Raw genomic sequence first — 12,639 nt, 5'->3', positions numbered from 1 at the left:
GGATACTCTGTTTAATATTTTTTGAGAAAGACTTGATATTAATTCTTTCAAATTAGGCAGATGAGGTATGTAGTTAGATTACAGTATGAACTTCCAACTTAAGAACTTGTGCTCTAATACCTTACACACTCAACCATTTTAATTCTGCAAATTAGATTACAGGATTCAGGGTGTTTTTTGTTTATTTCCTTTCATTTTTTTTTTTTTTTTTCATCTTCTCAAGGAAGCTGAAGAACACCTCAAGTGGTTATTGGATCCGTTGCCTGTTGGTGTTCATGTGATAGCAACCGTAAATGAAAAGTCTTGTCCACAGTCTTGGAGGTAAGATATTATAAATTACACGCATCAGTTTTCTTGGACTCAAAGAGGCATCTTCTGTAAGTAGTGTCACCTAAAAAGGAATTGTCACATGCAAGTCATTGTTACAAACATCAACATAAAGCAAATCTTTTAGATCTATTTTTGCAAGTTATAGAGTACAAAGGATATTGAGCTCCCTGCTGCTAAGCCTAAATATCTATAGTCAGGGAACTGAATACCAGGAATATATAAGAGAGGAAGGTTAATGAACTTTTATTATAGAAACTGAGAATCTTATTTTGCCATAATACACATACTAGCCTTATCTTAAAATTCTAACAAACACTATTTATTACATATAGTATAAGGTATTGTGATATGCTGTTGTTTTTTAGCCCCAGGTCAGCCTGATTGAGCAGACCTATGATCAAAAGCTTTTCAACTATGACAGTTTTATCTTTTTTTATTATATTTAAGACTACATTGTTCCAGTAAATCCTTCCTTTTTTAAGATGGTTGAAATTCTATCAAACTAAGTGATTACATAGTCCTCTATGTGTTATCCTTACACATTAACATTAAAGAACGATGAAAAAAATTCCTTTAAATAATTGCTGGACAAAGATATTTATATTAATATACAAATGTGTTTTTCTTTTGAAAAGCCAGTCTGCCAATACAAGTATGAAATATTTGGGAACAATGGTAAAACACACAAAAATAAGTAAAAATTAAAAGTCTGGTTGTTATTCTGAATTTTCTACTTCTAGACAATGGGCAACACTTCATCTAGATCCATTAAGCAAGAAAAATGTCAAAGAACTTCTCAGGGCAGAGCTAGCTTTGTTTGACATTCGTTTGAGTCAAGAAGAAGAGACCAGTTTCCTAGAACACTGCCAGACTGATGACACTTGTGCACCACTGTTTACTATGGTTTTAACTCGACATATTGTATGGTAAGTGACTTTTAATTTTACAATACTCAGTCACAATCTTAAATATATGACATTATGCCTTACATCAATGTCTCCACAATTATTGGCTGACTCCATAATTATCATAATTGTTTAAACATTAATGTTTTGATGTGACTGCTGTACAATATATACCTCTTTATCTTGATCTTTCATTATCTTGTTTGACAACCTAGCAACGTTTGATTTGATCTTTCTGCCTTTTTTCAGAATTTTTTTTTCTATCTTTGTCACATGTATCCTCCACTGTCAACTCCAGATACTTCTGAGCATTAAATGTTTCTACAAAACAAGTCATTTCTGCTTTGTACATTGATTAATGCTTTAAATAGCCATCAGCTTTCTCAACTCACATATATTTAACTTATTCTGAGGATTATTTTTGCAAACACATTTTTTCAACCCATTCTTCTTAGCTATTACTTCATTGGGATGGATGACTCAGAGGTTGCTATCACATATATTGGAGTGGTCTATGGGTCCAGCACCAGATTTATCATGTTAAATAAACACTAGTTTATCCTAGAACCATGTTACATATGTTGTTTGCAATAGTCATATGTAGTGTAGTAGCAAATGTGCTCTAACTATTTTTATGCAGAGAAGTTGGATTTAATATTTAATATTTAACATAAGAGGTTGACAACTCTACAAATAGGCGATGGTCAAATGTTAAATAATTTTCTAGATTAAAGTTTAAATCCTGATTAATTTTAATCTTATTGCCATGTTCTACCGTTTATGGATGGTATGATAGTTGTACCATTTGTAGATAATATTTGCAGAAACTAAAACTACTTCTGATACAAATTGTAGGTAGTTGTCTATATTTATGTATCTAATACAACACATCTGTCTGAAACTCTGAAATACAAGCCTATCTCTATTGTCCTGCTATACTCTTTGTATATTCCAACTTTGTTTCTTAAGGTGATGTCTATATATATATATGAAGAACCCACACTTTTTATAACTTAACTGTCTCCTCTAGATATCAATAACAAATATTTCTAGTTACTTTGACTCAAAATTTTCTTTTCTCAATCCTAACTGACATACTAATCCTCTACCCTATTCATCACTCTATCTGCAGTCATTGCCCAGTGATAGATAGATAGATAGATAGAGAGAGAGACAGACAGACAGACAGACAGACAGATAGCTCGCTCCGGCCAGTTATGGTATTAGCTGTCAGTAGCCAAAGAATCAACTCAAACCAGCAGTAACGTTCCTTGTCAGATTTTTCTACTTTCACTTCTGACAGCTAATACCATGACAGTGCCAATATTTGAACTGTATCACCTGCTGGATTGGGCACCAATTTATAGCAGGTTTTGCCTTTGGAGGAAATTCAGTTGAGCAAAGTTTAGTCATACAACAATCATATTATTTACAATGGTGTTTTGTGCTGCCTTTCACATGGTATGAGGTTTCAACTAGGTGAACTCAGCTATTGAGAAGCTAGTAGCTTTTTGCCAACAACACAGTGCAACACTGAATTCGATACAGACTTACATCTTTCTATTGCTCAGTAACTCTTAACCTACTCCAAACTCACTGGTACTACTTCTTGGTTAACTGGTTGAGGTTCACCAGTTCATGGCAGCAAATGTAATATGCAATTTCTTACTCATTGAAGAGAATTAAAAGTTGTGCCTCCTACAGTGCTTTCAAAATAGTGGGAGGTATCTTCAAATCAGAAACCTGGTCTATATGCTTGCAACAGAGTAGGCTTCACTAAAGACATCCAAGAATCAGGTGGTTGCAGTCAATCAGTAAATAAATTAGCTCTACTATCCAAGTAGGCTGCTGTGGTATTTAAACTCAAAACAAACCAGATCAAGTATCACAAGGCATTCCATCTGAAGTTTTAACAATCCCACCAGTCTATCATCTTAGACTGGTACTTTATTTATCAACCTCTAGATGGATGAAAGGCAAAGTTAACCTGAGCAAAAACTCAGAACACAAGAATTCCTGAATAAATACTGCAATGCAAGACATCCAATGCTGTTAGAATTCTGCCAATCTGATAACTGCAAGTATAAGATTAACAAAACCGTTTATCAAGCATCATCCAGTCAACAACACTCTCCTTAACTGTAAAACAAGCATCAGAAAAGCAAATGATGCTTTCGTACTCCATACAGCTTGCAGACTCTCTTGACTTCTAAACTGTACCCAAACCATTACTAAGAGTATCTCCTCAAACTGTGAACAATCTGTTTATCTGCCATTGTTCAAGCATGATGAACTTCTGCTGGTAAAACAATTGAATTAGCTGACAGTTTCTTTGTCTACATAATCTAAAAGAACATGGAACCATGTGTCACAGAAGTAATGGGAGCAGGCACCTTCTTCATCTTTTGCAATAACCAGCCTTTTGGTTTTCCATTTTGCCACATCCATATTTTCTTATATCACTTGCTAGTAATCTTCAGCCTTCAGATAGGAACATGAATTTTTCTCTTTGATGTCATCAATTTCAGCTTTAATCTATATCTAACATAAGAACATCCTAACTAAATTATCTACTGAGATACTCTTATCCGTCTCTCCTTTCCTGGATCATGAATTTTCTCTCAGTTTACCCCATTGCAGTTCATGTTCGTTAGGCTTTTTCTATCAAATCTGGAGTTAAACTACTAGATTTGGCTAATACTTCCTTGAGTACATTATTGACCTTCTTGTTATTACTTCTAACTACATACTCCCATGTAAGATGGTACCACTCTTCATTATTCTTTAATCTTCCACATACAAGTGCATACACACCATTCATACATTGTTTTTGTAATCAAGCACTTCAAAAACATCCTCCAATGGGGACCTGATAATCTTGAATCTTTTAATAGCACAAAGACACAATCACTACACTAATAAGTTTTTCCACATATGCATTAAGAGCAAACAACTAAGCAGCACTGCAAGTGATAGGCCTCACAATCACTTATAATCTCTCATGACAATATTATATATAAATACATTGTCAATCACAACGACTAGGCTTTTTCTTTGTGGAAGGAAAATACTTCAGCTCTAATTAGCAAAGATTCACTGACCAGTACAGTACAACCACTAGCTTGGATGCAGTACTGTCTTACCTCTGCCTTTTTAAAGCATACCTTATATAACTCTCTCTCCTCCTTTTATCTCCTATACTGTATTTCGCCCCCAGTCCTCTACTTATCCCTGCACTAAGAAAATTTCCGTAATAATTCCTCTTTAGTGTTGTTCTCCTTGGTATCCCCTCCATTCTCACATATTTCTTATAAGTTTCTGTTTACAAACTGGAGCTCAGTCATACCAACCTGGCCATTCTAGAAACACATACAACGATGAAGGCTACTGCTCTTCTCTCTTAATAATAAAACTATTCACTTTATTGACAATTGTCTATTTACCATAGCTGATGCACCATTTTGTTTTTTTTGTTTTTTTTTGCCAAGTATTATAATTACCATAGCTTCCTATTTGTCTTTTTATGTTAAAAGAAAATCTGTATATCTTTAATACTGATAAACCTTCACACTTCATATACAGCTAACAACTTCATTTTTCATTTTTCCAAAATCAATAAAAATAAAAATATCAGTTATTTAAATAATAATATAATTTACTATAATTTTGTGTTTTTCTCTCTGTTTTTTTTTTTTTTTTGTCTCAGGACAGTGAAGCGTAGTGAGAAGTCTAAGGAATATCTGAAAGACATCCTGTCCTGCAATGACACAGTAGATCTATATGTTTGTGTCTTAGACAAAGTGCAGACTATTTGGGAATCAGAAAATACAAAGGACATCATGGTGCAGGTAATTTTCTTTCTTTGTTTTTTTCTATCTAGTACCATTATCAGAAGACAATTCTATGTCATAACTTACCTTGAACTCCATACCATTAAATATTTGGGCACTGTCATGGTATTAGCTTTCAGAAGTGAAAGTTGATTCTTTGGCTACTGACAGCTAATACCATGACTAGCCGGAGCTATCTATCTGTCTGTCTGTCTGTCTGTCTGTCTATCTCACTAGCTCTCTCTCTATATATATATCTATCTATCTATTTATCACTTGTTCACCTCTGTTTGTGTCCGTAGAATTTATCAAATTAGAAAACACAAATTTAATATAAAAATATATTTTCTGAAATTGCAAATTATTTAAAATATGAAAATATAATTTTCAACAGAGAGAATTTATCAAAATAGAAAACAAATGAAGTTTGAAGTTTAAAAATAATAGGATCGACCACTCACGACTAGCTAGCGCGGACGCACGACTGCGCGTTCAGGACCACTCTGCTTTAGTAGTACCCTTATACTCTGTGTGTTTTCAAACGCATGGATATAGGTGTCAAATTTGTTCCAATAACTTTCGAGTGATAGATAGATAGATAGATAGAGAGAGAGACAGACAGACAGACAGACAGACAGACAGACAGACAGACAGACAGATAGCTCGCTCCGGCCAGTTATGGTATTAGCTGTCAGTAGCCAAAGAATCAACTCAAACCAGCAGTAACGTTCCTTGTCAGATTTTTCTACTTTCACTTCTGACAGCTAATACCATGACAGTGCCAATATTTGAACTGTATCACCTGCTGGATTGGGCACCAATTTATAGCAGGTTTTGCCTTTGGAGGAAATTCAGTTGAGCAAAGTTTAGTCATACAACAATCATATTATTTACAATGGTGTTTTGTGCTGCCTTTCACATGGTATGAGGTTTCAACTAGGTGAACTCAGCTATTGAGAAGCTAGTAGCTTTTTGCCAACAACACAGTGCAACACTGAATTCGATACAGACTATCAAAGTTATACCTTTAATGTAATCTGCAAGTAAAAGCAACATGATACTGCCATGACAAGTCTAGTTTTACACAATACTTTTCAGCATTTAACATGATCTAATTGTGTCAGGAATTCTACTTTGATTTATGTGAAGATCATTTTAGAGCTCATGGTCAGAAACTAGACTACCACAATTGCAATACCAATTAGAACCTTGATGGGATCTTGAGTATAATCTAATTCCAATCTGTTGAGATTCTGGTGTTGCTTTTACGAAAGAAAATATGTACACATATAAGTAAATATGTTAACATCACATATATATACTTACATGTAAATATGATATATATATACACGTCCAGTATATATGCATATATGTAAATATGTCTATATATGCACATGTCCAGTAAGTGTACATGTATATGAATATGTTAACATACACAACATATGTAAGTTGGTAAGTAAGTAAGTAAAATCCCTAGATGACAACTGGAGTGGGAGGCTGTCCTTTCAACCAATATGCTGCTATGAGTGCCACAGGATGGTGAACTCTGGTCATAAGGTTATTCCACACTTTCCAATCCATGGCCTGCACCATGTTTGAGGCTGAGGTGCTGTGACCTCAGATCTTCTTCAGTTTGTTTCACCCATATTTTCTTTGGTGCAATGTGCTGGATCCTCCAGTGTATGGGTTACTGCTTCCATAAAAGTTGGTAGGATAGTCTTCTGGTGCTCATCATGCTGAGGTGGCCAAACCACTGTTGCCTGCACTGCTGGACTTGGTCTTCAATGGTTGGCTTCTGCTGGCATAGTTCTTGGATGTTGTTGTTTGAGATTCATTTGTGTAGAAAGACACCAAGGACCTGATGAAGACACTGCATTTGGAACACCTTGATCTTGTCCAGGAATGGTCCAGGTCTCAGTGCTGTAGAGGAAGACAAGCAGAACCAGCATGTAGAAAAGAGGGATCTTGGTCTTTAGGAGATGTTGGGCTCTTCCAGACACACCGTCAAAGGGATGCAAACACATTAGCTGCAGATCCAACTCAACAGTTGATCTCTGCTGTTGACACCACTTTCTTCTTTGCATTTAGTGAGCCAAGATATTTGAACTCCCAGACCTGCTTGATCTAAATGCTATCAAGATGCAAAATGGCCAGCAAGCCATCTGTTGTTAGAACTTTCACACATGTGCAGTATGTATACATGCATATATATATATATGTTTACATATATAATTCTAGTTTGTATATGTATATGTAACTATGCTTACATACACAACGTGTCTAGTACGTAAATATTTAACCAAATATTTACTCATTATATACATGTATATGTAAACAAATATGATTACAAATTTAATATATATATAAGGTACCCATAATTAACTCCTGACTCAATTTTGATTAAAAGTTCAATTGTGTCTCTTGACAAGAATACTAGAATTGTCTTTTTGCTTTCATGTCTTTTCTCTTAAGATCCTGAAACTACTTTGTGTAAGCCGTAATGGACTTAATGAAAACGAACTTCTGGCATTGGTGCCTGGACTCACATGGTCGATATGGACACCAATTTTTAATGCACTCTGTGATCAGTTAATTCTCAAATACCAGACAGGTCTAGTGATGCCAGCACATGAACAGGTCAGTTTTGTTTTCTTATTGCTATAGTTGTGTTTATATTTGTTGCTCAGAAAGTGTTGACAGCTTTCACTTGAAACAACCATAAAAAAGGGTTTTTTCTTTGTATTTTTTGTTTGTTTGTTTGTTTGTTTGTTTGTTTGTTACTCTATAAGGCTTCATTACAGGTAAAACAATTAACATCTTTTTTGTCAAAGATACAACACAAGTGGATCCAAAAACACAGTCTTGAGTAAAGTTTCAGTGCTAATTAAAAAAAATCAAAAATATATAGTGTTGATATTTGCTTTATTTTGAGCTTTACAACAGGGGAAGGGCAAAATATAAAGTTCTTTCCATTTTCATCCTTACATGTCTTTGTTTTTGTCTTTCTTTCTCTCTTCTCCCTGTTTCTCTTCCAGAGGTCTATCCAGACATTGTGCTGACTGCTTTCACAAGTTGATAATGAGCCATTTTGTATTTCATACTATGATCTTTCATTCCCTCTAGTTTCTATATTTGGCCTGCCTTGACCTTGTGCAGATATTGTTGAATTTTTTTTTTGTCAATATCAAACATTATTTGATCTAGGAATGATTTTGCCTGTCGAAGATTTCACTACATAAATGATATTTGATCTTTACAAGAGCATGCCCAGCTCTTTTTTGCTATCCTTTGTGTTCTCTCTGAATTTGCTGATATTGAGCACAGAAGTAAGTCTAGCTGATCATTTGTGGAAAGAAAATGTAAGTCACTAATCACTGTAGGGAAAAAGTCAAGATAATAGAGAGGGAACAATAATGAAAGATAACTGGAAAAATCTTGAGATTTCTTAACCTTATCAGTAGACTAAGTTTGAAGGACCATTAAAAAATATGTTTACAACTCCTTATTCCTGTTACTTTATTGTTCTACAGAACAAAAGAATAGTGAATATAAGTTTTAAATTTCAGTTGTTAAATGTTGTCATAACCTAGCAAGCATAAGTTCAATTAGTGTTTAGTTAATCTATATATATTGAAGTTCAGGCAGAACAAGTAAGAGACATTGCAGGTAGGAGAATAACTAATTCAAAAATATCCTAGATCTGGACAGTGGAATGAGAACAATATATCTGCATGGAAGTTCCAAGAATATTACCATATACAACAGATACCTGAAGAAGGCCAGAAGGTACAGCAGCTGAAATATCATGCCAATAAGATCCAAGACAAGGATCTAGTCTGAATAAATTTATAACTGCCACAAGCTGTTATCACTTTCTAGTCCTACTGACAGCACTAAAAAATGGTGATTTAGCAAGAATACTAGTCTACACTCTTTCAGATATTTTGTTTTCATCCTTTCTGCTCAAAGTTCACATCCCACTATGGTATACATTACCATCTGCTCCTCCATCTGCAATATGTTGGACTTAATTCAATTGTCTATACCTTCTCCCCCTAAAAACATTCACCTTACTCTCTTGAAATAAGTGAATGTTGTTGATAGTTTTATTACTCTCTTCTCTTTAAAGACGACAGAGGCATTGTATGTGTTCTGTTTCAAGCGAGACCAGAATGAAGAAGATGTAGTGGAAACTCGTCAACTATTGATAGCCCATTTCAGTGGATTGCTCCGGTAAGACACAAGATTACACTTTTTCTTATTCGTTACTATTTCTTACTAGTTTATATACATACTAATTATCACACTGAAGCTTAGTCAGCTGGAGAACATAGATGCTATGACTGAGGTTGGACCATGTTGTCAGATTAATTTTCTTGTAGTCACCCTGTTACCTTATTAGAGATTTTGAGTAAAACCTTGACCTTGAAATAGATAGGAGTAAACCTTATTGGAAACAGTATTAAGAAATAGGCTTATAATTATCTGCACCATTAGCTTCATCTGTAAAGAAGAAACAACAGTATCATCATTGTTGATTTACACCTGCTTTATATGCTGGCATGGGTTGGACAGGTCATTGTTGTCCAAGTTCTTATTTGAAGTTACTGCCTTCCTAAACAGAATGAAGGACCACAGCTCACTAATATATTCCATCATTTTCACCGAGATTTCTATAACTGGATACCTTTTATAATGTCAACTACTGCATAGGTGTACTGTGTACATTTTATTGTGCTACTAGCACTAGGGCCTTGATCCCTTGCAAAACTAAGAGTCTCCTTTACTGTCTTTGTCTTTTTAATGCAAGTGTTATCAGGAGAACAAGTAGAAGAGGAATGCTGGAGGGTGAAAGGGGAAAGAGTATGAATGTGAGCATGACAAGGAAACAGTCTTTGGATGGCTGGAGATGAAAAGAAGCAGTGATAGCTATATATTGGTTGTTGGTAGGAGGTTGAATAGAAATCAGCATACACGATAGAATATCAAAAAAGATGTGTTGTAGGAGAGAGAGTTGATGAGGGATAGTAGAATAGATAGGTGATGGCAAGTAAGAATATGTACAAGTGTAATTCCATCTCTAATTGTTTGGGCATCAAGATGGAAAAGAAGTAGAGTGATAATGACAATAGGTAATGGTGAACAAGTGAGTGAAATATCAGCAGAGAAAATAATAGTTAGCAGTAGAGGGTGACAGTAAGGATTACTAAATATGAACAAATCTTTACACAGGTATCATGGTGGAGGGAAACCACAATGATAGAAAGGTGATGGTGATAGAAAGGTAGAATGATGATGAGAATGGTAGTGGTGAAATTAAGAGTTCAAATGCCATCTCTCATTACACTGACAGTGTGTTACACTGTATAGGATAGGGTTTTGTTGGTGAGAGGGTGATGAATAGGACAGTAGATAGAGACTTAACAAGAGTATACAGAGTGAGAGACCCAATGATATATTATACATCCCGACTGCCACTACTACCACCACCACCACTACCACTTTTCTCTTAGATTGCCTGTAATCCTTCTTGTGCATCTACAGCTTACACTGGTACATCATGTGGAATTTCCACCTATTTTTCTGCATGTTGAATACGACCATTTCTCAACATTTAAAAAAAAATTTACATCTGCATTGTCAGAGGGCTGTTGATTGGCAAAAGTGTTAGAACACTGGACAAAATATCATTAGTCTTTAGTTACAACCTTTCATGTTCTGAGTGCAAATACTGCCAAAGTCAGCTTTGTCTTTTATCCTCTCTGGAATTGATAAGGTATCGCTACAATAATGCGATCAATTTAATTAACTGCACCTTTCCCCAAATGTTATCAGTGTTTACGTTTACTATACATTCTGATTACTTTAACTCAAAACGCTATTAGATGTCTTATTTTTGGTTGTGTACAGAGAACTAAACTGGATTTGAACTAAAATCTTTAGCTCTAAATTAAGTGTAAGAATGCTCATATCCACAGTGTGTCAGTCACTTGATGCATTGATAAAAGCATACAATGTACACACCAAAAAATAGATATTTGACAATAATTTGAGATTGGTTCAATCAAAACGTAGTGCAGATATTGATATTTCCTTTCATTTCAGAATATGAAATTGATTGTATGAATAATTATGATCTAATGAACAACACCACTTGGCCATTTAGACATTTAATGTACTGTGAAGTGTTCTTACAGTATATAAAACACCATTAACTTTTTAGTGTATGTTCTTCTCTACTGATGCGTTCAGTGGGACTGCCATGATCCTGCAATGTCTATCAATCTGGTTTAGTTTTCCTTAATTTTCTCACACATCAGTATTTTATTCAACCAACTCAACTTATATCTCAGTAGCATACATCTTTGCTTGTCAGTAACAATGTAGTCACCACTCTTACATTGATAAAAACATTGCTCTTTTATATTCATTAGCCATGCACATTCAAGAATTCATTCAACTTCAGTCTTCATTGGTCCCCTGTATTCACTTATTTGGTTTTTCTTCTCATGCATCCGTAAAATATCACCAAGAAATGCATAAAATTTCATGATTTGTGCACACGGCAAAAAATTTCTGTAATCCTTTATGCTGCATTTTGAAGGATTTTAGGATATATTTTTTATTGCTTTATTATATCTTCTTTTTGTGTATGAATCTAAAAAAAAATAACCTTTGTGTTCTCCAGACCTGGTCATGTGACATGCCGTGTTGCTGATGAATTACCATGGCTGCTTAAAGAAAGTGGAGATGTTGATGGCTTGAAGACGTGTATTCTTAACCTCTGTATCTTTCAGCGTCTCTATGCTCGGTGGGTTTTTTCCATTTTTCCTTCAAAAATTGTCCTTATTTGTTCTCCTAAATTTTTGTCCATTTTGTATTATTACCATGAACTTTAAAGAAACTCCCACTTTATATGTTAGGACTTTACATGTCAGTACTTATAAAATTTACACCTGTAGGGCCTTTCATTTGGGTATTGTATCAAATAGAGCTGGCTTTTTTTGAGAACCAAGTAATATTTTATTTAGCCTTGAATACTCTTTGAACTATTCAAGACCTAAATGTTCTCCACTTCAACGTGAATTGTGCATATTTTGTGCAATTGCTTCATGCGCTTTTCATATGATAATTCTGTTTCTATTGGAAATAAAAAAATACTCCTTCTCAAAATTAAATTCAGAGTTACTTGAAGCATTCTAAGAAGATAATGCTTTGGTTAATCCTGCTTATTGTAATGTCTGTGACGAATGGCATTAATGAATTATTTTAAGTGGGTTGAAGATTACATTAGGATATTAGTATTGACTACGGCTAGATTTATTTTTCAGTTTTCATTATTTAGTTTATGAAGGAGGAACCTACTAATCCTAGGTCAATGTGGACTGCAGTTCTGGTTATAAAAGATCATGTCAAGTGTTTAATGAAAGGCTGATGGGGTTTAAAACAGTAAGAATGACAGAATCAGGAGAGACAGTTGAATTGAGTGATACACAGTTTGTGAGTTCAGAGGAGCAAGAATTGTTTTTGTAGTACTATATTCTTGAGTGAAGTTTTGGATACTTCTTGGTTGC

At 34.6% G+C, this 12,639-nt stretch overlaps 1 protein-coding gene across 3 annotated transcripts in view; it reads left to right on the top strand.

The window, feature by feature from the left end:
* LOC106876833 (nephrocystin-3) overlaps positions 1 to 12,639 on the top strand; it is a 97,882-nt gene that overhangs the window by 34,725 nt on the left and 50,518 nt on the right. For all 3 annotated transcript variants that reach the window (XM_089356805.1, XM_089356809.1, XM_089356814.1), the window contains 6 exons: positions 224 to 321; positions 1,071 to 1,256; positions 4,942 to 5,083; positions 7,538 to 7,702; positions 9,195 to 9,298; positions 11,754 to 11,876. In XM_089356805.1, coding sequence (XP_089212931.1) covers positions 224 to 321; positions 1,071 to 1,256; positions 4,942 to 5,083; positions 7,538 to 7,702; positions 9,195 to 9,298; positions 11,754 to 11,876 — 818 coding nt within the window. The remainder of the gene's footprint in view (positions 1 to 223; positions 322 to 1,070; positions 1,257 to 4,941; positions 5,084 to 7,537; positions 7,703 to 9,194; positions 9,299 to 11,753; positions 11,877 to 12,639) is intronic.

Source organism: Octopus bimaculoides, chromosome 1, assembly GCF_046866305.1.
Source record: "Octopus bimaculoides isolate indiv1 chromosome 1, ASM4686630v1, whole genome shotgun sequence".
In the NCBI taxonomy this organism is placed as follows: Eukaryota; Metazoa; Mollusca; class Cephalopoda; order Octopoda; family Octopodidae; genus Octopus; species Octopus bimaculoides.
Note: the sequence above shows the minus strand (reverse complement) of the source record. Positions and strands in the feature narration are given on the sequence as shown.